The following is a 26,093-nucleotide window of genomic DNA, read 5'->3' as shown; positions in this document are numbered from 1 at the left end:
TGGAATGTTGGGGTCACGTGACCCAACTCACCCTTCTGACAGTTAGCCACATCAGCAAGAAGGCTCATTAAAAGCTAAAATGATACATATTTCAGTCATTGTGGGTACAGTACAAAAGGACAATTACACTGTATGTTTGTTCAAACTAACCACTTAACATAATTCTCCGTAAACTGCACTTAAGCCCGCCTTACCTGACTTAATCATTCTCTGTCGCATCAGTTTACTCCACTTTGAGGTACCTTACCCAGTTGCCACATCTGTGCTTTGCACTCCATCTGCAGCAAATGGCCCCATTTATGACGTTTTTTTTTTTTTTTGACCTCAGCGGCTCTTTATTTCCGTACATCTGAGCGAGACTGCTGAATCTTTGCGGCTCTGAACAGTGTGAATATGGAAAAACAACACAGGCATACAGATTTGCAGACCTATAAAGAATAAATTCGTCTAACAGGGATGGAGTATTGATTTAAGGAGGGCTTCGCTGGCATGCAGAGCTACGTAATTATGCTTAATTTCATCATGATTATATGCTGCATCTACAGGCTGTCATTGTGAGCAACTTCAGAGCTGGGCACATAGACTGTGTCCCCTCTGCCCGCCTTCAAAGACAGAGTTTCTCCACCCGGTTTCCAGGCACACGACCCTACCTTACCGCACCACCGCAGGGTAAACAATGTGGTCGTCATACCAACCTGGGAGCAGGGCCCGCTCTGTACAAACACCTCCCCCGGCATAGCCCATAGCGAGCGAGCGGCTCTCAACAGAACATGGGCTGTGGAGGAAGGGGATGGAGGCAGAGTTATGGGTGAGCTGGGCTGTAGGACTGAGACCTACAGGAATTGGACTGAAATGATCCGAATGTGCTGTAAAGGATTACTAAGCTACGCTGTCAGAATAGAAGGGTATAATTTTGTTTCTCATGGTACAAACAACATTAATGTACCCTCAATGGTACAAAATGTTCATCACAGTCCTTTACCAGAGTACTTTAAATTAGACTAAAGGTACATTCAGCTACGATAAAGTTCACAGACCCTTGAAGATACAGCCCCAGGCACAAGTAACGGTACCTAAAAAGGTACAACTTAGTACCTTAGTAAAACTGTGAGTGACACGGAGAATCGGGGTACATTCATTCCTTCTGTAGCGATCGATTAAAGTTGTGTTGTTGTACTTTTCTCACAGTTCTTTGTGATTTGCAGTACTTTCTCCTGTTGCCAACACGAGCCTAAACAATTTCAGAGAATGAATATATCCATAACAGCCTGGGTTTCTTCGAGACGACTCGTACAAATTTCATGACAGTTCACGTCTCACCATAAAACAGGCGGATTGTTCCGTTTCTCCTGGCTACAAACTAAAGCCCTTCCAATGAAAACACGGTGATGCAAGACGCCAGGTTATTTCTCAGAGCAAGCTGCATTCCAGCAATAAACATATGGTTTTCGAAAACATTACACTTAAACCTATAAAGAAATTTCACAGAGAAGCGGAGGGAACACTGGACTTTGAAAAAAAAAACAGTTCCTTCCTGTCTCAAGAAACAACAAATAAAATAATCTTTCCCAAGTGCTTTCACCTCTTCATATACACATTAAAAGAATAGAATAGTTGTCAGTGGCCGCCCGAGGAAACCCCTTCTGTCACGATTTCTTTCATCCCAAGACACTCAGAGGAAAAGTTTTCGACACAAGAAAACCCACCGGAGGTTTGAAATTGATACCAGGACTCAGAAACACCCCCTCGTCCATTTCTGCAGTCGGTGTAATTCATGACATCTGTTCTCACCACAAGCAAACATCATTGCCATTCCGTAAAAAAAAATATATAAAAAACTCTGCCCTTTAAAGAATTTATCTCCTTTCTCGTAAACATTGCGACTCTTAAGCGCTCTAACGGAGATATACCGCCCACACTAAACAAGCAGAGCAATTAACAGGGCACGAGATCCCCAATAAATACGAGGCAACCAGAATGAACCACTTGGCACGTAGACCTCATAACAATGTATTTTACGGCCTCTCAGACCTTACTCATTAAAAGCCCCCATTTATGTGTAATTTGCTGAGTTTCACTGAAGAGTTTTGGTTTGAGTCAAACGCGTCTGAGGTCTCTAAATTAAGCCAACTAATGTACACCGAGAAAAAAGATCTTCTAACATTAATTTTCGTAACCTTCATTAATTTGACATTTTTTTGTTCTTTCGTTTGCTTCTGTTCATTTTTTGAAAGCTTTTCTTCGTATGTCACTAAACGAAAAACAGTTCTTGAATCACCCTTAATTGATGATTCATTCATTTTGGCAATTAGATTCCAAAAAACATCTATCCATCCGTCCATCCATCCATCCATTACAGATTCGCCTTGAACTAAACACATGATCGCACTAGTCTAAACTTGCCCATTACGAATCTAGTATGTTGCCATGTTCAGGTGCGTAATGGCCCCTCTTTCACCCACCTGTGGGACGTGCCAGTGAGACCAACTGATCTCAGTACTATAGGTTTAACTTTATATCCGAAAGTGTCCCGACAGCCAACACCTCATCTGCACCGGATAGCTCGTTAGGATGTTGCGGCAATACGTTCAATTTTACGAGAGTAGCGTTGATGTGACAGGCAATGATCGACATAGTCGACTTTATACAGATTTTTTACAGGAGCAATGCACCCAAAGTGTGTTTTTCTCCAGTACACACCAGCAGGGAGTCTCCAAGGATCTTGACCAGGCTAACTGAGACTTATGCTCTCACGATCTACTGCCCTTTTGGGGGTTTTTTCCTGCCCCAGATACAAATATGTTATTGTTCGACTCCAGCGAAGCACATAAAAATACCGAAATCATCAGTGCCGTTTAGATTTTTCAGTACCTTCACAATAACATAACCCGTTTCCAGGCAGCTGGTTTCCATTCAATAAACAAAAGATATTTTACTAGCATGTTAATTTTGTTATCCATTGCAGAATGATCAGATTAGCCGAACTTTTGTATGAGTAGATTCAAGAAAATTCTAGGCTTTTCTGTCAATATTATTCACGCGTTATTCCAACGTACAGAATTGAAATGATGTTCTTACTACCTGGGCTGATTTGCTGTCTATAGGGGGGTCCTCCGCCTTACTGCTGTCTTCGGGTGGTCTAAGGGTCCAGGGTGAAGCATTACAAATCAGTGGATTAATATTTTGTTGAAGAGAAAGGAAAACACTGGGTAAACAGATTGATTTCTGATTTAATGTTTCGTGACGACATTCTGACACTGACCGTGCAACTTTACCTGTTTTAGTAACAAATTGCCTTCAGTAACAATTCCGGTGATTCATCTGTTTTTTCTTTGTTGGCAATGTCAGTTTATCCGCCAGTTTTATGCTCGCAAACGCAAACGTTTCTTGGCACTAATACTAAATGCATAACCCGTAACATATTACCACACAATACATTCCCTCAGGTAAACACTACACCAACAGTTAAGTCCTTACAGTGGCATGCGGTTCTCGTTTTTGTGATATTCCAAAACGTTTAATTCTAATAACAAACCCACTTGGAACGGTGGCTTCTACAACGTTAGATTTAGCAGAGCTACAATTAAGTCGTTCGTGCAAAAATGTTGTCATGTAAGCGTGCCGTTCCTGCCGATTTTACTTTGTGTTACGGACATAGCATTGCATAAAGAACCAATTTAATGCGATGGATATTTTCCCAGAAGGTTGTTAGTTTATATCTCTCCTTTAGTTTTTGTTTTGTGCCAAAGTGGTCAGTAGTACTGACTCCAACTATTTTGAACGACAACAGCACATACAGCTATTCAAAAAGGGCAACAAATTAAATATGTCATGTGTAATAATTAATCTAACATTATAGTCAATCATTAATTATTATCGGCCATTATATCATCGACATGAATGCATTGAAAATTCCAAAATGTCATAGACGTACATAACACGCAGGTAGACCTATAATTTTTCTACGTTTGATGCTATGCTTAATTAAATTTCATAAACCTATGTAGTGCAGTAATAGACGGGAACTTTAAACGGACGAAAACAATAATTATAACTTAGGAGTTCACGGCAGCTGTTAAAGGTATTCACACATTACAATCGAGTATGTTCATAAAACGATGCACTAGCTTTTGGCGCCGGCCCCCGCTACACAGCAGGTGTCTACAACCGGGACTTAGAGAATGAACTAAAGAGTAAGTGATTACCCGCCCCTGGAGACGATGACAGCAGTGTGTGCGCACTCCCAGCAAAGCGCCGAGGATCGCAGAGCCCCTGCAAGTAAAAGCAGAACATCTACTCCGCAAACTCACGCAGCAAAGGACAACAAAAAGACTGAGAGGAGGCACGCGATCATCCGACCGACTGTCTGAGGATTTCTGGTTTTAATGATGCTGCTGCATTAGATGACCAATACTGGCCACTTCCAGCCCAGAGGAGAGTAGAGAGAGAGTATCTCGCTACGAACAAGACGTGACACTTGAAACTTTTAAGGACGGCATGATCGCTGCGGTTGTGGGCCACGTCGAGTTTCTGTTTTGTTACAATAATAACCATGATTACCAGGTAAGTGCGATTTGTACAGAGAGCGGCGAATCTCTAGTATATATACATATATAATATATATATATATATATGTAAACAGAAGTGTGACTGTCCTAACTAAACTCAAGAATTTCACTTATTCGTGCAAAACTGTCTAAGTAGAACTGCGATCCCTTTCCCTAGGTAGTTGTAGTGTAACAAGGTAAGCTTGGATGAATTATGTTCTGCTAGAGAAAGAAACCCATCGCATATTTGGATTGAACATTGTTTTGCCACGGAGCTGCCGCTCTTCTCAAATATTTCTTAAATGGTCGTCTTGGCCGTTTGCGTCATGTTCAAGTTATTCTCGTAGGCATGCCTATTCTTAACCATTTATTTGCATTTTAAACACAATGTCATAAAATGTATTCTTTTTTTTGCCGTGGCCCTTTACTGAATGTGTCAAACTGATGTTTGAATGAGGGCTAAAATTGTTTACGCCAAGTTTCACCATTTATTTTAACTTAAACGGAATTTTAACAGAAAGTGGTTAATAATTCAACTTAGTCGCCCGACTTCCTTTAGTTCTTAAGAATGTACTGCAGGCGATTATCGTATGATTTTTTCCAACGCAACGCAGACACGCTCTCTGTTTTAGCAACGGTCGGCAATTCAGTTTAACCTTTCGGCCGGACATGTTTGACTATAACAGTAAGACCTAAACCATACATTTTGCATCCTCCTACAAACCCCAAAATCCGTTCCCAGTGCTGTCAGGTACTCATGAAATAGATAATACCGTAACTCCTTGCGGACAGCAGGCATGCAAACTTCATAGACGTTATCAGATTAGCCACAATTAAGGCCATAATTTAAATGTCATTATAAGCTTTAATACTGAATTCAAAGAACCGTGTGAGGGTCTGCCGTGTCATTAATTACTCATGTCATTACTTAATTAAAAAAATGTAATTAGCGTAGTTTAACAGTCAAGCGATCGGGAAGCACAAGTTCAGTTTCTTTTAATTATAATTACTTATTTTTCACTTTCTGGTTTTAAATGGTTTATTTATTTATTTGTTTAGCCCAGCCTCTCCGATGTCGCCGTGTAAATTGCTTAAGCCTTAAGGTATTAAATGGCTCACTGGGGATACTGTAATTATGCTATCTTAGCACTAGGAGGCGCTATGCACGTAAAACAGTACTCGGGGCAATTCATACCTTGATGGTACAGCATAAAACATTTCGTAGAGAAGGTATGACTCGCAAGATTACACAATAATCTCGGGAATTTGCGATGAATTTCGTTCAAATGTCGAATTTTGAACCAAAGAAATAATGCGAGCACTTTAATGAAAATATTTAAAATGAACGCATTGTCTGCGCCTTTATGTCTTTTATAGTCGCGTGCTCTTGATCTCATTGTATAATGTAATACGAAGAGGCAGCAAGCGTTGTAACATACAGAGGCTGTTTAAGGGGTAATACCTGAAATGTACTTGTGGACAGAAAGGTGGGTCTCACTCACTGCCATGCCACTGTTATCAGTACTGTCAGTGGCTGTGGTGGTTGGTGGCGGTTGGTGGTTGGGGTGATCACTTTTAAGTCATCTTTGACCCAAATGGAGTTCAGTACATTACAGTAGGATGCTGTCCTTTATAGAGTGCGTCAATGTTGATTCTGCATGAAAAAAAAACACACACAAACTGCTTTACTTCTGTGTAACTTTCTGGTTTTCAAAAGATCTATTTTCCTGCTGGTTTGAACTGAGAACATTGCTGTCGTATTATTTTACCTGGTAGAAAACCACAGCAGCTATCATAGATGTCCAGTTTAAGGGGGGGGGCACATTATGCAGTAATAGTGATTTGACTTTGGGGGACACAGTGCCCCGCTCAGGCCCCCTCAGGCAGAGTTAGCAGTCTCCTCTTCCTATGTTCCCACACGTCGTCTGTAGGTAGGGACAGGCACTCCGAAGTGGGTAATGCATGTGACACCTGCAGAAATGAGTCCAGACCGAGCCATTTTTTCTAGCCTGTGTTTCCTGAGAGCATGTTTGGATCAGTACTGGATCAGTAAGTGAATAAGGAGTTAATATGAACTGGATGGATTTATTTCCTTGAAACGTGATTGGATAGCTGTAAACCAAAAAGGGATGGCCACACATTGGCTGAGTCACTCCTTCCCATGATTCCCATAACCCCCCTACACCTGTGCCTGTCTGTGTGAATAGGTGGCATAAGGTCTGGCGCAGGTAGACCGTCACAGGACCGGCCCGTGCTTCCCCAGATGAGATGAACGGGAAAGTGTGCAACCTGGTGGTTTCCCCAACCACAGTGCCCCGGTCGATGGGCGCCATGGTCAGGCATCAGACGGCTCCCGTCAGGGTGCATGGTGGGAGTTCCGGGCATCATGGCCTCCACAGCCCTGCAGTTAGCCACAGCAGCTCCAGGGGCTACTCACAGAGGCAGAGCTCCACACTGCTGCCTGCCCTCAGTCTCCGGAGACAGGCGCTGACTGGTGGGAAGCAGCAGATCGCTTTCAGCACCCCCCAGCCACACCGCCAACAAGCCCCCACCCATCTCCTCTCCCCCAGCACCTCCTCCTCCAACCAGGACCTCCTGCCCAACTTTTCCGAAGCAAGGGTTAAAGGTACGTTTCCCTTCAGAACCCTGGAACAAGAAGGTCGCTGGTTCAGATCTCATGAAGATTATGCTGCTGAACATTTGCAAAAGACGCAAACAACTGTAATCAAATATCTGTCTGATGGGAATCATTCTATATTACTTTAGACAAGAGATTCGATTTTAGATAAATGTATTGTTAAAGATCATAATGTCATTTTGCTGGTATTTAGCTGTCTGTGATTGTGATACAAATTGACCATGATATCATATGTTCATATGCAAGTTGACCTCTTTGCATTTACAATGTCAGCAGGTTTTAATCCAATTATCAACAGCAGAAAGTTACGTTGGGCATTTTTATAGATTGACAGAACTGGATATTATGGTCAGGTGTAGACAGAACGGGGGCGGGGGAACATAAGTGACCTTCTTTCCCTAGTACTTGCTAAGTATCCTATCAGCTTTGGCAAACAAAATGCCAAAACATTATGAACTAAAGCGATAAGCATCCGATGTCAAGAATAGCTGCGTGTCGTTGTGTTAAGTATCTTCATGAGGCCGTTCAGTAGGACTCATTTGCAGGTTACGTTGTCAGAAAGCACCTTTGGTACAGGATGTTTTATTATGCTTTTAACTGTGTAGAAAATTGAATAGCATGCTGCATGAGTATGTCTGCCGTCGCCATGGAAACCTAAATGGAAAACAGTCAATAATTGACCTGAAATTACCTCCATATGCTTTGCTGAACCGCATGTGAGAATTAAGCTATGAAAAGACTATAATAACAGTTCAAAGTAGCCACTCAACGAATGTTGCTATTGTAATGGGCGACTGAAGGGGACATATCAATAAAGCACTGTCATAGAGAGGTTTAGGCAGGCTCAGGCCATGCATGTAAACACACAGGCAGCCCGAACAGCCAATCACGTTGAGTCTGCATCTGCGAGTGGCCTATTGCAACAGCTGGGTGGGTGGGCAGATAAACGATTGTTATCTTGTTAGCTTAAAGTTTACACCAAAAGACAAGGATTCAGTATTAATGCTCACGACACGAATTCAGCCGGCCCAGGCAGGCCGAGAACAAAATGGATCCGAGAAGATTGAGGAGCGGCACAAGGTGGTGTTATGGACATATAAGCTTTAGGAAATGGGATGGAGAATGTCTGAATCTCCTGCCGCTGGAGGGGAGGTGTAGTATGACTGGAAATGGTCGCCCAGGAAGGTGGTCAAGGTTTCAGTAGGTCCCCAACGGTGCATCGCGGGAATGAATTATGCAGCATTGATGTCATCCTGCCTGAACTCTTGCCCATTTTATCACATATTAGTGAAGAACTGCAAGAGATCTCAAACTGTTGAGGAAAAAAAAAAAAAAAACAGGCCGTTCACTCTTTGGGTCACTCCTGGGGACTTGTTTCCTTGACAACAACTGACCAATCAGATTTCACTTCACTTTTGCTTTATTTGTGAGGAGCAGAGTCGCCACTGAGTTCATGGCTTTGTTGCGCAACAGGCTAAATAGTGACCTCATGCAGCTTAGTTGGGAAGAAGTAAATTAAATACTTATGTAGTTTTAAAATTGATTTTACTCTTGGTTTGGTGAATTATGTGAGTGGTGATAAGATGCTGAACCAAGTTTCTGTAGCAGCCTGAACCTGAACCTGAACCCCCCCCCCCCACCAGCTCCAAAGTACTGCTGTGGCTTTGCAATGGCTGGAATGTGCTAGAATGAAGTCCTGTCTGGAGGCACTGCGGATCCCACTCACACGAGCGTTAACCCGCAACCTGAAGAAAACGTGAGACTGGTGCCAAGTGATTGGCCGAGGTTGGGGATTTTCACCTTAAGCTGATGGACAGACCGTTTATCGAACAGGGTTGAGGGTATAAACCTTGGTGCGATGTTGCTCTTTGCCTCATCGCTCACGTTGGGTGAATGAAAAGGTCGTTTTGAGTTCTGTCTTCGTGTGAAATGACTCACCGCGCAATTCCTCAGAGGGAACGTAAAAACCCCTTTAAGCTCGGTGCTGACGTTGAAGAGGCAGAAGCCATGGCAGGCTCCAGAGGCAGGTTGTGAGGATCGATCAGTTTCCTCTGTGTCATTCCAAGGTTTATAGAAACAGGTGTTTTCTTTTCTCCCTTCCTGGTGCCTCTCTGTGTTTTGTGTTATGATGTCATGACCCCTTTCCTTCCCAATCCCTGTTAAATCAGAAGAGGAAATCCCAGCAAAACCATCCTGCCATCCCATCCCCTTGTCTAGTTCTGTTAGAAATGTGCTCTACTTTCAACTTTGGCAGCAGTTCTAAAAAAAATTTCACATTGCAATTATGCTTCCTGAAGTGAATCGTCCAAGAATGCTTCTTGGTCCTGGCATGATGTTTTTGGCCTCGGTTTCCAAAGAAATGTAGCAGTGGCACATCTTGCATTCCATGTTGCGTCCCTGACCCCCTGGCTTGCGGAGGGGTTGATTTGCATGCCCCGCCCCCATTCCTGACCACACCCACTCGAGCTTGTCCCTGTGTACGTCTACCGTCTTTATTGATATTTAACCAGGCATAAAGTTGTCCCCAAACAAACCATGGAGGCAAAGTAGGGGCAATGAAAAGCAGCGATTAGTGGCTAGTGGAGCAGAAAGCATAGCTGAGCATGCGAGGACACCTGCGTTTCTCTCACGGAAGTCAGTAGCACTATGTTCTTCTCAGGTGTTCGGAAGCCAGAGCAGTGAGCTTCCAAAGCCCAGGTTTAATTTTTTTCACCTGATCACATTAGTGCCACGAACTAAATGAATGGCTAGCGAAGAGCTTGGGTCACAGTGCAGGTCTGACCCCGAGTCGGGCTGTAATCCATCGCGTTCAGGTCAGCGTTGCTCTTCTGGAGCAGCATGTACAGCTTCATGGCAGTCAAGTCCGACTGTTGAGGATGAGCTGCGGAGATGATCGTTCCAAGGTGTTGGTAGATTAGTCGTATCCTGCACTCATTCCACCACTCAGACGTTCGAAAGGGTCTAGGGGCTAACGGCAGGTCTTACCTGAAGAAATGGAGAAATGAATGGAGAAAAGGGTTGCAAAGGGGTGGTACATTTCCAGGAACTTTACATTCGATGGGAAGTTAATTTGTGGAATTTTGGAAATACTCCAAGTTAGAAACTTTCCATGGGAATTACTGGAAATACATGGGAATTTCATGAAAATTTCTCGAATTGAATCGCGATAATCCTTCTCACCTCTAAGACACTCAGTAATCTTGCTCCCACTACATCTCTGATCTTCTCCTGCCCTATCAGTCCTCTCATGCTCTTAGATCTTCCTCTTCTGAGCTCCTCACTGTTCCTACTTCCAAACTCCACAGCCTTGGTGACCTCTTTCGCGGATCTTAGTCTCTGTGATCCCCTTCCCTGTAACACCCCCTCTCTCCCAGTCTTCAAATGTCATCTTAATTCCTTTCTGTTCTGTAAAAATTTCCAGTTCACCGTCCTCTGTATTTTTATTTATTTTTGTTAATATTGTCATCATCCGATGTATTATTGTTATACGTCAAATCTGGGGGATCAGTGCTGTACCCCTGAGTTAACATGAATGGCTACACTGGAATGAGCTTAGTGTTGATCGCACCCTCTGATGTCCTCAATCTCCCCAGGAAATGCTGTTTCTGGAACCTGCTCCTTGACACCCAGGTCACTTGGAGCCACCAACCTGGTGGTGACCAGTAGCCCCATGGTAGTCTCTCCTCTGTCCCAGTTTGGTGCCCCTGGTCCTCAAGCCCTACCCTGCCATCCAGCCGGCCTGGCCCCGCCCTACACTGATGCCAGGTCAGCCTGCCTTGTCTTACCTCTGATATGCTTACTCCTATACCTACCTAGCCCCCTCCCCCCATTGCTTCACTAAAAGACAAAAAACCAGGGGGAGGGACTCAACATTTATCAATGGCTGTCAAGAGATACAGAGTTTTACTTGGGGAGTGGAGGGGGGGGCAAGTTTCACCACTTATCGCTTTTGTTTCCATAAACTTTTCAAACAAATAAAACATCACCCTCCGTTCATCGGCACCCTCTAGATGCCAGTACCCCTCCTTCTGCTTCTGACTGAGTTTCACAAGGTGGAATTAGTCAAGAAGGTCCTGTTATGAAACTGCCCTGTTTAGACACTCTTCTGACAGTAGGTTTGGTACTACTTTAATACATTTTTATGTGTCACCCGTTCCAAAATGGATGACCTGGGACGCATGTCACAACAACCTAACAAACTCACATCTTTAACAACAGACTACACTACAATAGACCGGAGCTGTGTTTCCGAATCCGGTCCTCAGGCACCCAAAGACAGTCCACGTTTTTTGCTCCCTCCCATTGCTCGGAGGGAGCAAAAAGGTGGACCGGCTGTGGTTCCCTGAGGATCATATTGGGAACGATGGACTGGAGAGTCATTAACATTGTAGCGTAGCAGTCTGAGAAAACTGAGGCAACGGCGAGGCAACAAGAAAAAAAAATAACACACACGCCCAAGGCAGTCATCTTAAAAGTAAATGGCTGGGGGCTTTAAATATCTCAGGCAGGATGCTATGCACCCCAGCCAGCTGTAGGGGCATCGACACCATAGCATGATTGATATCTGTTAACAGTGTTTGCAGTTTATCTAAGAGGTAAACGGTGCAACCTCATCATTATCCATTCGAACGAGCTTTTGTTGATGCAGCAGAACCCATCCACTGCAGGAAAAATGCTTCCTATCCTCATCTTTTGGGGTTTCGAGTTCCAGAATCCCTGGTACGGTAGATTATGCAGCAGCAATTCCGGTACCTTAGTCCTGTAATTTTGGTTTTAACAGCTCTGAGCTGGTCAGTACCACCCATCTGTGCCAGGTCCTTTTGTGCGGCGTTTCCAGCCGGAAATCAGACTCATCGATCCAGTATATGAATTTACAGAAGCCTGTATCAGGCCTTGGATTTGTGTGTTTATGTTTTATGAAAAATGTTACCCATTATAAAAAGCCAAACTTATCACAGCTAATAAGACATACTAACTCAACTCAACGGGAGAGTTATGTACATTTTCTAGAAAGCAAAGAAAAAACAGAATCCTTTTTTCCAGTACCATTTAGTCATAAGCCTCCTGCTAATGCTTTTTAATGTACATGACAGCAGAACGTTATTTGAAATTTGTTTAAGTGCACAGCAAATAAGTGTTAGTGCTTAGCTAAGGAGGCTAAATTGTGGGAACACCCTGGATTTCCCAGTACAGTATTGGGAGATGGTCCGTATTGTACCTGGGATGAGAGGAAGGCTGTTTTTATCCCCCAGTACATCCACCACAAAGAGGTCTGTTCACACTCTGTGATGCTAAACCTGGAAGTCAAGTGGAATTCAAGTGCTTAGTGACTTCCACCACCTTCAATGGTCTTGAAAAGGCAGATTTATAAATGGCAGGTGCCTTCATGAAACATCACGCTTTTTTTTTTTCCATTCAGGAGTAATTTTAAGTGTCTGTCGAATGATTCAGCCATTTTCCGTTCAAATTACATAACTCAAGAGGAATTGTGTTTGTTGTACGTTAATCTTTACTCCCTCCCCTGGGGAAAAATTTCTGCAATGTTGAAGGAATGTAAAAAATCTTGAGCGTTAGTGGATGGGATCCAAAGAGCACTCAAGCGTGGACGAAGCTGGTTCCCGTTAGGGTGCAGTGGAGAATAAAACCATTAGGTTTAAATTAGAGCAGTGGGCTCTATCATTTCCTCCTTCATGTTAGCCATTAGCATTCTGTTTTAATGTGCTATATCCACCATGTTGGCCACATTAGCATCTTAATTATACTTTTTTTTTTTTAAAAAAAAAGCTATGTTATTGTTTTGAGTGTAGTATTTCTTCCATGTAAACCTCGTTATCAGTCTTGTATTTGAATCTTACCCAAGTCCGAGTCATTTAACAAAACAAGTCCGAGTCGAGATCAAGTGCAAATGGGGGTCAGTCGGAGACGAGAGCGAGTTGGCTACTCTGTGACTGTGTCTCTTTATACTCAACTGTTTGGTTGAAACAAAATCTTGGTCTGGATTTGTACTGTCTGGACCTGAAATCTCCATCTATGCTTTTAATACACTTCAATAAAAGTCAGATCAAAGACGTGAATTTCGAACATGCGCAATAACTCCCTGTAACATATAAAGGCACTATTTTCTTGGCATTTAAATGTGTAAAAGTGTCTTAAGTCTTATCATGGGGGATCAACGATAAAGCAAATTTTATCTCCATGATTTTAAAATACTGGAATAGCATTGCTTTTGAAAATACTGTGCCGATACAGTGCACCATACCAAACCATACCATACCTTCAGGATAGAGTAAGAGTATGAAAAATATCATCCAAGTCTCTCCCTGCCCAACAACTGACCCCAGTCTTCCCTAAAGCCTTTGAACATGACTTCTACAGGGAAGTTGAACAGCAGAGGTAGAAAGTTCAGGTCCAGGAAGTAAAAATCCAGACCAAGTTTTTTTCAACCAACCAGATGAGCATAAAGAATCACAGTCACTGAGTTACTCAATCAGTTGGTTGAAACAAAATCTTGGTCTGGATTTTGTCTCTCTGGATCTGAACTTTCCACCTCTACTGAACATTGCCTGTATCTCTCTAGTGACCATTGTTTGCAATGTCTAATAGAATGAGAATTTTGCAGATGGGGATTAATTAAGTACAACTATAAGATGCTGCCTAGACATTAGCTGGATACCTTCCGCTGGATTACTATGTACAACAAATTCTGGCTGGACACTTCGGCAGGCTCGACAAACTGAGTTCACGAGCATTAGCCTACAAACCTGTCTTGATGTTTAATTTCCGGATATAGATAAAGTGTTTTAAGTGTTTTCCCGCCACATCAGTTATCGATGCTTTGTGATATTTTCGTTCCACAGTGTGTTTGTGTGTGTATGTGTGTTTTTAACTGGATTTCTTGCACAGAAATTCCTCATGGTTTATGTTAGGCTGACCAAACAGTCCATGTCTAGGAGGACGCATGGAGCTAGTACAGGATTTGTTAACGACCATTTTAAATAATAGGACCTGAATTTCACTTAAGCACTGAGTTCTTGCTGTGTGCTGATTGGTCAGTCTTCTATAATCATGCATGTGTCACTAATGTTAATAAGAAACAGCTGGATGAGTCTCTCAATCAATGAAACAAACCAGTAAAAGCACAAGAACTGAACTATTTAGCCAATCACAGAAGACTTTCAGTTTTAAAGTAGTTTAGGGCTGGTTTGATCACATCGCGATGTAATCACGGTTATATGGCACATGGGCAATAATCACCAGGGCTTTAGATGGAGAGTGAAATGTTTGTCTATTTTTAGTACTATACGGACTTTTACTTACGGTAAAGCAGATTAGTAGTATGCCTAAAATATTAATGAAAGGTGTATTGTGACAGTCAGATGTTAGCGATGTGAATAAATTCAGTGCATCCTTAAGTTTAATAAACGTTCCGGACTTTAAGCTGCAAAAAGTACCACCTCACCACCCACATCTTTTACCTTGTCTATCCACAACATCCCCTCATTCAATGTAGTGGCTGCTGAGCTGTCCTTTTCTTCACCGCCACTTCAGTGCTAATCGCTTCCGCTACTTACCAAAACAGCGGCATGCGGCGTGCTCCGCTAACCAAATAAACATTATCTATACAGACAACTTACTTCTGGATGTCACAATAAGCATCTCATTAATATTTTAGGCACGCTACTGATCTGCTTGCCAAACTGTCGGCGCAAGTAAAGTAGCATCGGTATAGTACCGAAAAGCCAGCGTCTGCTCAAATATTGTCATTTAAAACTGTCATTTAACGCCTAGCGATTTTTGCGCCACGCGTGATCGCAACAGCCCTAAAGTAGTTTGTAAAAACTGAAGCAGCTCAAAGTGTCCTCGCTGAAACAAATGATCTGTTCACCATATTTTATGTATGCAGAGCAGGTAATTGTTGACTTGGCAGACATGATAATGAGTGTGTGCGCACAAATAACGCTGAAGTTGATATAAGAAAGTCCTGTGTATGTACATTTTACATGCAGACGTCCTCACTGCTTACGCTCCTCTACCTGGCCCACAGGTCCCTGATGTCCCGGGATTCCCTGGCCTCCACCACGCTCAGCCTGCCCGAGAGCCAGTGTACCCTGAGCAGCAGGCAGGAGTGGCCCTTCGGCTACCGTGTGCTGCCCCCCCTGGCCGCCCACCAGCCCCCCCAGTGCGGAGGCGAGGGCCCCGACCTACCAAGCCTGCCCCTCGGCAGCGCTGCATCCGGGCCCAGCACCACCTCCAACTCCGCCTCCTTGCCCGCCTACCTCTTCAAGGGGGACAGTTCGCCGTTCCCCAGCCCCCGTCACTCCGCGCGCTCTAAGAAGAGGGCGCTCTCCATGTCACCGCTGTCTGACGGCATGGGCATCGACTTCAATTCCATCATCCGCACCTCCCCCACGTCCCTAGTGGCCTACATTAATGGTTCCCGTGGCTCCCCTTCGTCCCACCTTGGTCTCTCCCCCCTGCAGTCTGAGGTGTATGGTCATTTTCTGGGCATCCGGGGTAGCTGCATACCCCAGGTCACCCTGGGGCACACCGGCTCCCCCTGTCCCATGCCTGGCCCTCTCCCGCTTTGCCCTGAGGCAGAATGTGCCCGCATGCAGCAGCTTGAGGAGCAGGGCGTCCCGGAGTGCCGCACACCTTTGCCCAACATGGTGGTCCAGCCACAGGTTTTACCACAGGAGGTTGGCATACTGGTGCCTTCGACAGAGTGCCAGCCTGAGTTGCCCAACAGCTGCGCCATCGTTCCATCTGGGCAGCTGGATCTCGCTGCCCTAAAGGCCACTCCGTCGCCTCAGGGGCCCCCGCCTCCATATCACTCTCACCGCCATGTGCAGCAGTTGCCGGCGGATCTCCTAGGCTATGCCCAGCTGCCCTTGATCCACCTGTCCCCAGGGCAGAGCTCCCATCTTCCACCCCTCCCTCCCTGCCCCATGCTAGAGGAAGAGGAGGCCGAAGCTGAGGACTTGGGCACGGGGCACTGCTGCCGCTGGGCGGACTGCAGCGCCGAGTACGACCAGCGGGAGGAGCTGGTGAGGCACATTGAGAAACAACACGTGGACCAGCGTAAGGGAGAGGACTTCACCTGCTTTTGGGCGGGATGCCCTCGCCGCTTCAAGCCATTCAACGCCCGCTACAAGCTGCTCATCCACATGCGCGTCCACTCTGGGGAGAAGCCCAACAAATGTACGGTATGTAGCCCTTTCCGATGGCTTTGACAGATACATGCCAGGGGAGAGCAGTATGGCTTCCTCTCTACGCGGAGAAACGGCCACACCTTGCACTCTGCATTCTCCCGTGGTTGCAGCCTCAGTCTCAGTGCAGCATCTCCTGCATCTGTGTGTGTATAATTGGTTTCCTCCATGATTTGTTTGCTCTGGGGGCGGGGAGGGGGGGGGTTGCTGTGTGCCTGTTGTAAGCGTTCACGTCAAACCCCAGGGCCAAGGAATCCAATCAGCAGAAGTGTTCCTTAAACAAAACCAGTAGAGGAGGTGTCCCATCATGCATTGCGTCACAGAGGAGTTAGTGGGGTTTAGGCAAACATTTCCTCTCTCGGTTATGCAGTTACAAACTGACCACAAGAGCCGTCCCAGAGCTCAGCAATGTCCTCCTGTGATACTCTGCAGGAGGTCTTGAAGTCCAGAGCCCCACCCAAGCGATTGTGTTCCGTGTAGTAGGTCTCACTGACTCCCCTGCTTGGTACCCGCCACCCAGGCCCGGAGATGTTTACGGGAACCCCCTGCCTGGAGATGTCCCAGCCTCCACCCCCAATTTCCCCAACAAAAAAATCGAGAACCCTGCCTGTTGAGCTGTACGGGAGAATAACCCCCCATAAGTGACCACACCCCCCCCCCCCACAGCTGTTGTTCTTGGCTGCGGTGAGCCAACACAGTGCGATGAGCAGCCTCTACCCTCGTCCCATTCCGCTGCCTTGGGTCTGTCACTCATTAACACGCCACATACCTGTGGTTGACCTTTCTTTCCAAACACTCACTTATTACTCAGAACCGACCCAGTTTCCATGGCGGCCATGGCAGCCAGATGGTTTGGTGCACGGTGTAATCTGGGTTGGGGCTCGGGGGGGGGGGGGTGAGCTGGGCTGGGGGAGGGTCTTGCCTAGAGGGGGGCAAATCAAGCATGGCTTGGCTGGTGGTGTGCACTAGAGGCCCAGGAAGAGGGTTCTGAGCTTCTACTATTCGGCGTACCTGAGCGTGATTGACAGGAAGACAGCCAATCGCAGCTCAGAACACCTTCATTACCCCGCTGTTGTCATGCGCCGCACTCACAGACGTGCCCTGGCTTGCCTAGCCTGCTGTTTATTTATTGATGTCATTAAATATTTCTGAATTTAGAATTTGTTCTGATATATTTCAGGATATGGATTTAAAAATGTGCTTTTTGTTAAAGACAGCGGGAGGGGGGACCCAGAACTGTAATTATGCTATTTAATTACCACATACTGAATCGTGTGACAGATAAATTGCAACTTGTGACCTTGACAAAAAAAAAATAATAATTACTTTGAAATTGCTAATTTCTTAATGGTTAACAGACCTCTGCAGACGAATGTTGCACTTTTTGCCGTGGTGCATTGTGCAAAATGCTCAAAGTAATGCCTGTGTCTGATATTAGGAAAGACAGGGGTCAGATTCTGGCCTTGAAGAAACATAGGATTATCCCCCCCCCCCCCCCATACGCAGAGTCCATTAAAATGGCTTCTAACTAATTCTTCCCATTCTTATTAAATCATACTATTTTCCTACAGTTCTATGTAATCGAGTTACCCTTGCACTCGTACAGATTTGAGCACCATTTGGAGCTCGTGTCCAAAAGCATAAAGGCAAAGAATGGGCTCCGGGTGCCCTGCTCTCACATGCCATCGCGATGGAGTCTGTCCCCTTTGCTGTCAGGAACTGCAGGAATTTGGCAAAAGTTCCGGAACCCGGTGCGTCTAGGAAGCCGCTCTGGGGCGACAGATCACAGACACAAACAATGCAGACTGTAATGTCCTTTTTAAAGTAATGCTAGCACTGGTAATTGGACTTGACCCGACTACCTCACCCAGCACACTACAGAAAAATGACCTGTTAAAGGGCCCTGACCTGCTTCACCGCTTTTCACAGCAGGCTGTGCAAAACGTATCTAGGTACCGTTAATGGCGGCGTCTTCGCTGTGTGAAGGCTTGCCTCCCATTGTTTGGTGCTCATGAACAGGATTACATTCATTTTACACCCACCCTACCTGCTCACCTTCCCCACACCCCTAATGAATCCTGTTGGTTCACGCCCAACTTTTCGACGCGCTTTCTGCTGGGGAAACGCAGCACTTGCTGTGTTTAGGACAGCTAAGCGTCGTTTCATTCTCGATTATTTACGCGTCTCCACATGCTTTTAATTATCCATCCCATCCGCCAGCTTCAGGCCCCAGTAAGTTGTTCTTATTTCCCCATCAATTTAACATTGTGGTTTGAGCCCCCCCTCTTCATCACCCACCCCCTTGTCCCTGCATCCCTCCATATTTTATTGGCCATCTCTTCATAATCGTCACCCCTCCTCGTTTTGTCGACGAACTTATTTTAATTTAAACACCTGAAAATATTTACTGTGTGTATAACAATGGAGGCTTAAGAAATTGGGAAATTCCAGGAACTGTAATAAACCGATACGGTGCCCATAAGAAAATATTATTTTTTTTTAAATTCCCATGATTCTCTGTTTTGTGTGCCGTGCGGATTTTCCCAGCTGTGTGTGGTTCATTCCCTGTTGTTTATATTTATTATTTATGCATGGGCATGGTTACATATATGAAGAGGTGAGTTTTTTTTAGCCATCCCTCAATAACGGTTTTCACGTGGACCCTATCCTAGGAAACAGAGGGACCCCCACCCCCCCCCGGACAGATGCCAGTTGATCGCAGGGCACACTCACTCACACAGAGACACCGGCTCCCCTAACTGCAAGTTTAAGGACTGTAGGGGGAAGCAGAACATGTAGTCTGCACGTGAATAACCTCTGGAGTTCTTGGCTCGTGAAGTCATTGTTAAGCAGCGCTTGTGAAGGAGAAATTCCAATGATTCGCCAGACGCTGGAGCAGAGAAAAGTGGCCCAGCGTTTCCTTATGGCTCATCTGCAGCGGGTTAAACAGTAGCCACCCCCCCCCCCCCACCTTCACCATTCACCGCAAACTTTGTGAATATCTCCTTAATTGGATGCTATATTACTCACACAAATGGAAGACGTCTGCGTTTGTTAAACACAGATCTATCTTCTGCAGAGGCTCCAAAGTGGGTCAGAAATGTAAGCAGAGATGCGTTAGTTGAGGAACAGTAAGGGAAAGCGAGCGTGTAGGTGGATTCAAGATTTTTAATTGTGTTGAAATCAGTTATGGCAGAATTCTCCCTCAAAGAGAACAAAAAGTATCTGCAACAATCATAACCCCTCTCTCTGTGTGCAGAGCTGGCTTTGAAACTCAGTGAGACACACCAGATCACTGGGCCCTATTTCGCATCCTTCGCTACATACAGGAAACGTGGAAGACAAACACCGTTAGACACTTCCTGGAGGAACACTGCAGAAGGTGTCTCATCTGTAGATCTCTGTGGTGATTGGAGATAAAGTCACAGGAGGCGAGTGGCAGGATGCGGAAGGAATGTGGGATTGGTGGATTAGGAGTATTAACGTGCAATCTATAATACAATATCACATTGGAAGTATGTTGAGATTTAATTAAGAGGTGGTTTATTTTCACGAGTATGAGAAGGGGGGTATGGCCATGACAAGTCAGGTGACCTGTGCATTATTTCCAGTGAAGTAAAATAGCTCAGCTTTGGGGCCCCCACCCCCCAGAGCGCATGTCTGATGCTTGCTGTCCTTCTGAAGACCGTCTTTTGGTTTTGTCCACTGTTCTTGCAACCTGTCCCTTTTCCGTTCTCCTGGCGCGGGGTCGCCTGTTTCAGCCGGCCGGCTCAGGGGGGGGGGGTGTAGCTAATCACAGATCGCACCCGCCTTTTGTAGTCGTCTTTCTCTGGCGTTTCTGAGGCGCGGCTCTCCGTGGCAACGGGACCCGTCAGGGTGATGAGCGCTAATCCAATTCCGAGTCGCTGCGACGAGCAGCTTGAAATTCTAACCCTGTCCTGATTGCCCCTCCCATGCCTCCTAACCCCCCACCCCCACGCCCCAAATAACCAGGCTGGCTGACATTCTGGTTCGCCAAGCTTTTCAACGGCGGCGCGCCCACGTTGTGGAGGGAAAAACGAGGCGCCTGGCGCCAGAGACGAAGATTTTGGAGCCCAAAGAAACCCCCGATTTAAAAAAAAAAACCGAAAGGTTTCTTTTTCCTTTCTCTTTTTAATTCGGTCTCTTATCTGTATTGAAATGTGTCTCTCTAAAGAAGTGTGCGAGCACGTTTATTGGGCTAAGAGGCTGTGCCCTACCCAGCCCACCCCCAAAAGCTAGACAGGATTTCAGCTAAGAAAAGACTCGCAAGATGCATTGAATTCGTAGCGTGGTCGATGGGGTCCAGCCCAGGGAGACTGGCCGGAGTGAGGGTCCTGGTGCCACTGCCTTGCCAATTTCTGCTGTCCTCTTGAAAAGCAAAGTTGGGCACAGTGTCGACTGAAGTGGCTGTGGTTAAGCTTTTCATTCAATGGTCCAACAGCCTTTCCTCTTGTGGCATTTGAATAGTCCATTTGCAGGTCAGATGCCAAACTCTACAACTGCGTCAGCAGATCCTGGGGATCTGTGAGGATGGTTTAGCCTTAACGCACTGTTAATGACCTGATCTTCACCGCAACACCACAGGGAACAGTCGTCCCCCTTTTCAGCCGGTATCCCTGGCATATCCTCTCTGTCTTGTCACCCCTCTGAAGAGCAAAGTTATTGAGTCGCCGAGAACTCAGGTAGAGCTATATTGATCACAGACAAATCCCAGCATTCCTCAGCAATGGCGGGGGAGGGGGGGGGGGAGTTCGCTGGCAGACCATGGCGCAACCATTGTGACCCCCCCCCTTGCCACCAGCACCACCCGTGTCCCAGCCCGCGGTGGACCGCTGCCACGACCTGTCAACACGGGTCACGCCATTGAGTGGCGTTGGGCAGCTGCTTCAGCGTCTATTCAGGGCTCCCGGTCTCTCGGGGCAGCGAACGGGAATCCGGGCCGAACAGAGCCTGTCTGCGGGAACGCTTCACTGATGTCATTCAGCTCCAGGACCCCAGACCCCTCATGACCCCCCCATCCACTCACTCACACCTCCCCATCTGTTGGTCCATTTCCCTTGCTGTCTCTGATCAGGCCACTTTGTTGACTTTATTCAGTCATATTTTTTGTTGTTTTGCTTTTTCAGTAGAAGTTTGCTGAGCCGTGGACTACACAGTATTTCAGTAACACAGTCTGTGGTTCTCTCCACATAGTCAGTAGCTCAGAAAATGGAGACAAAATTCACCTGACTGTCCCAGTTCCCTTTTTTGTTTTTGATCACAGGCTGGGAAAATCAGCATAAATGCTCCGAAAAGTAACATTTTCCCCGCCATTGAAACTAAAAGCGTGTAACGGCCAATGAGCCGGTTTCATTAGTGCTGCTCACAAGCAGGAGCCAGGAGGCAGCACCCTGAAAAGGTCCAGGCCGTGCGTGAAGAGCCTGCGAAACGATTTGGCCTTTCTCTGCCGTCTTTAACAAACAAGCGCTTAATCCTGTCCCCAGACACTGGGCTTCACTAAATAAACAACGTGTAATGAGTCGCCGGGCTGAGGGGCGAACGCAGGATTGATGCAGCTTCATGTGCCGCCGCCGGTGTGCGATGCTGGGATGGACGGGGGGCCGGCTCACGCTCCGGCTCACGCTCCGGCTCACGCTCCGGCTCACGCTCCGGCTCACGCTCCTGCTCACGCTCCGGCTCACGCTCCGGCTCACGCTCCTGCTCACGCTCCGGCTCACGCTCCGGCTCACGCTCCTGCTCACGCTCTGGCTCACACTCCTGCTCACACTCCTGCTCACACTCCTGCTCACGCTCCAGCTCAGCCCCCAACTCACTGGTGATTCAGGACCACCCCCCCCCCCACAGCATTTTTGCTTCCCTGCAAGCCTCACACTGAGGGAATGAATCTGGACAGGGTGTCGTCTCAGGTCAACATGAACAATTAATACAATTATCACAGAGGCTTTTTGTAAATAAACAGATTATGTCTGTGTTTGCACAGTACCAGCCATCTCTTTCACCTAGATTCACCCCCACATAGCGCCCAGTATGCAGTTTTGTGCAATTTGTCTACATCCTGACTGCCATGAGGTAACGGAAGGTGTTTATTTGCTGTAATTTATTGCGCCTTTGCCTTACTCACTAACCTTGTGGAATGTTGGACTCAAGTTATCTGCATATGGTACTTGTTTGATAGTTAGCAACTCAGAGTTTTGAAGCCCTAGCCTGTTTGTCTCAACATGTGTGTATAAGTTGTTTAGTAAGCTAATTGGGTCCAGGGAGATGGGATTTGAATAGAGTGGAATGTCCAGACCGACAGAGACAAGTTGCCTAGAGTCAAGACCCTCATGGATAAACCGGTTTGTGTCAAGACCTCGATGGACAAATCGGTGAGAGTCAAGACCCTGATGGACAAATTAATGTGAATCAAGACTCTCATGGACCATCCAATGTGTAACAAGACCCTCATAGACAAACCAGTGCGAGTCAAGACTTTTATGGGGGAACCAGTAACAGCCAGACAGATCTCTGCTTAAGCAATTCCTCACCAGCCCCCCTCCACCACCACTCACTGATAGGATGTTCTCCTCTTTATCACTATATGCGATTTGACAGACCCTTTACTGGAAGTGAGGTCTCAGTCTCACAGTTTCATCAATGCTGTGTTCGAGGCTAACAGCCTCTTGACATCTTTACTTAAGCTCCTGGTTAAGGTAAGCTCACTGGTACCCGACTGGAACTAACCCAGCGTTGCTGGGGACTGTCACCATCATTGGGAAAATGCCTGCTTACAGCAAGAAACCCTGCTGTAGCCTGAGTCTGATAGTGGAAGATTAGAGATGAGGCAGAGGGGCCATTTCAGTGGAGGAGGATCAAAGGATATGAAACTAAATCCTTAATAAGACAAACATTGCTGAGACAATGACTAACTAGCAGTGGTATTTCACTTACATATCTGCCTGTCTTCACTATCCCCTAACCCTTTTGATCTGAGCCCTTTGGATTGTGTCAAATAAGGAATCAGAGATGAGTCACTTTGGCCTAGTGAGGCCAGTTGCCGGCCCCCATTGTTTCCAGAGGCCAGCCTTTTTGTGGAGACCCCATCTATTATCGTAGCACAACATCCCGCTGACATCTGCTCATAGGGCAGCTAGCTGAGTCACTCGTGCTCATTCTCTCATGGAAAATTAGAAGAATCTCCTTCCCTACCCATAATCCCCTTCCCTACCCATAATCCTCTGCATAAAGTGTGCAGCGGTTACCTCTGATATTGTGGACATTCTACAGTTTTGGGTCCTATTATCTATAGGTACAATTTTATGAACCTGGTTTATAAAAATCATATTGAAGGATGGGCCCTTCTGGTTTGGCCTTAAGCAAGACCTTTACTCTAAATTGCTTCTGGGGTAAAAAAAAAAACGGATAGTAAAACTAAAAAGGTCCGTTGGACAAGAGTCCGTTTGAAAAATGTGAGCTATTTTCCCCATAAGGCACTGGGTTGTTCATAGCTATGAGATTTACTCAGCTGGCTCATTTGTTGGTCGGTGGTGGCGTAACGTCAGTGGAATGCGAGAAATGCGCGCAGTCGACATAAAATGTAAAAGCTCGCGGTTTTATGTGATATTTATTCCTGCGCAGCGGCCAAACGCTAACAGCCACTACCCAGGGGCCAGGAGCACAGAGGAGAAGCGGATTAGGGTGTCCAGGGTTGGCAGAGAAGTCGCCGCTTGGTTTGCTGCTGTACATGTGAGAGAGAACAAACAACCTGATGTGTTCTAATGAAATAATAATAAGATTAAATCTGCTGTCAAATATCTTTAGGTGAGAAATTGGGGCAATACTAGTAGCAATGATAAATGCACTGACAGTAGGGAGCAGTGTCTTGGCATATATGGTCTATGTGTGTGTGCGTGAAATGGCCACGAGAAGGCTGGCTGACTCCGGATCAGTAGGATCTGGCCATTAAGCTCCCTTCCCCACCTGCTAGATGGCAAGTTTCGATCTTATTTTTGATGAAGAAAAGATCTGGAGGGTTTCATTCCAGAAGAGGTCTCCCTGAACCATGTATCTGAGTCCCAAATAAGTGTGTGATGCTTTTTTTTTTTTAAATCCTCAAGTAATGTTTGTTAAGCGAAGGACTGGCATCCTGTCTATGGTTTCCACTGACTTGTGCATCCTGGGACAGGCTCAAGGTGTGTGACTCAGAACTGACCCTTAAGAGGTCGTTAGAAAGATCGATACTCATCTAATGATTTTACCTAAAGATTTTACCTAGTGTTTCAAACAGCTGGATGTTGCACTAAATTAATTTTGGTTCTTTGCTCTGTACTGCAGTAAGAGACACTTTAACTGGACCTCTCCTGGGTCTAGTTCTCAGTACCCACAAGTCCACTTCCTTGGTCACAATGCATGCTGAACTTTCTTCATAAACTCTCTAGTGCTGTGCTCCTCCTCTTCCTCTCCCAGTTTGACGGCTGTTTGAAGGCATTATCATCTCTCTCCCTCTTCCTCTGTACTCCTCCTCTTCCTCTTCCAGTTCGATGGCTGTTTGAAGGCCTTCTCTCGCCTGGAGAACCTGAAGATCCACCTGCGCAGCCACACGGGGGAGAAGCCATACCTCTGCCAACACCCTGGCTGCCATAAGGCTTTCAGCAACTCCAGTGACCGCGCTAAACACCAACGCACCCACCTGGACACCGTGAGTGTGACATACACATAACACACACCCATGGCCTCAGCATCAGCCCATCCGTGCCATGCGCATGTGGCAGTTACGCATGCAGCTGTAGCGGTGTGTCTGCGTTTTCAGAAGCCGTATGCGTGCCAGATGCCAGGCTGCTCAAAGCGCTACACGGACCCGAGTTCGCTGCGCAAACACGTGAAGGCACACTCCTCTAAAGACCAGCAGGCCCGGAAGAAGGTGAGTGTGGCGAAGCTCTACCTCCTAGTCCCAGAGCCAGTGCTTTCACCTGCCTTTCCTGCGCCGTCCTCCAGGGGGGGCTACGGGTCGCTCTCTTTAGTTTGCTCAGCCCTGTTGTTAAGGCTGCAGGTTTTTTGTTTTTGTGTTTTCCATTCCTAAATGTGTGCCCTGGGGAAAATATATCCACACTCCTCAGGTTAGAGTGTTTTATTATCTTATTTATTTATTTTTTTTTTATGAAATGATTTCTTTTGCCGAATGTACTGCTGGCATCCGAGGTGAAGGTCGTACGCTGACTCACGCGAGTAATGGAAACTCTGCCGGAAATTCGGTGTGTGAGGGAACAGCTGTTCCGATAAGCCACGGCTAAGGGGCTTCTCAGTGTGGACATGGGGTGGGGGGGACGTGGATGGGAGGGGGGGGGTTTATATTAATACAGTGAGTATCACTGAGCAGGGAGAGGGTTTTACTGCATGAGTTTATGTGGAACTGAGTCCACAGGGACCAGGTGGGAGGGGGGTTAAGGTTGGCCAATCACAGCACAGGCATAGTTTTACTGCCAGTCCTACTTCCAACCATGCAGGGCGGCATCAGATGCAGCCAGAGATCCAAGTAGGAGATGCAGTGAGGGGTTCAAGGCCCGACCCCAAGTCCACTAACTCAGAATGTGTTATGAGGCGGTGGGTGGCTAATTTATCCTGGGTTACTGTAATTGCTTATGTATCGTTTTCGGGGATGAAGCTCACAGCCTACAGGGATACCAGCCTCGGCATAGTAAAGGC

General features: G+C 46.2%; 1 protein-coding gene and 1 long non-coding RNA gene across 4 annotated transcripts in view; one reads left to right on the top strand and one right to left on the bottom strand.

The window, feature by feature from the left end:
• Positions 1–304: 304 nt before the first annotated feature.
• LOC125728012 (uncharacterized) lies at positions 305–4,329 on the bottom strand. 3 transcript variants are annotated; one of them, XR_007388896.1, is made up of 3 exons: positions 4,206–4,329; positions 3,082–3,139; positions 305–775 (listed from the first exon to the last, which is right to left on the bottom strand). It is a non-coding gene; the product is annotated as an uncharacterized LOC125728012 (long non-coding RNA). The 3 variants fall into 3 exon arrangements; XR_007388898.1 differs by lacking the exon at positions 4,206–4,329 and adding an exon at positions 3,276–4,174; XR_007388899.1 differs by lacking the exons at positions 3,082–3,139; positions 4,206–4,329 and adding an exon at positions 1,096–2,011.
• The window catches only part of LOC125728011 (zinc finger protein GLIS3-like), a 30,021-nt gene continuing 8,149 nt past the window's right edge, over positions 4,222–26,093 (top strand). The window contains exons 1-6 of the mRNA XM_049005038.1: positions 4,222–4,563; positions 6,755–7,173; positions 10,779–10,950; positions 15,230–16,388; positions 24,928–25,089; positions 25,201–25,311. Of these exons, the coding sequence (XP_048860995.1) occupies positions 6,816–7,173; positions 10,779–10,950; positions 15,230–16,388; positions 24,928–25,089; positions 25,201–25,311 (1,962 nt within the window). The 5' untranslated portion in view covers positions 4,222–4,563; positions 6,755–6,815. The remainder of the gene's footprint in view (positions 4,564–6,754; positions 7,174–10,778; positions 10,951–15,229; positions 16,389–24,927; positions 25,090–25,200; positions 25,312–26,093) is intronic.

The sequence above is a fragment of the Brienomyrus brachyistius genome, unplaced genomic scaffold (genome assembly GCF_023856365.1).
Source record: "Brienomyrus brachyistius isolate T26 unplaced genomic scaffold, BBRACH_0.4 scaffold143, whole genome shotgun sequence".
Classification (NCBI taxonomy): Eukaryota; Metazoa; Chordata; class Actinopteri; order Osteoglossiformes; family Mormyridae; genus Brienomyrus; species Brienomyrus brachyistius.
Note: the sequence above shows the minus strand (reverse complement) of the source record. Positions and strands in the feature narration are given on the sequence as shown.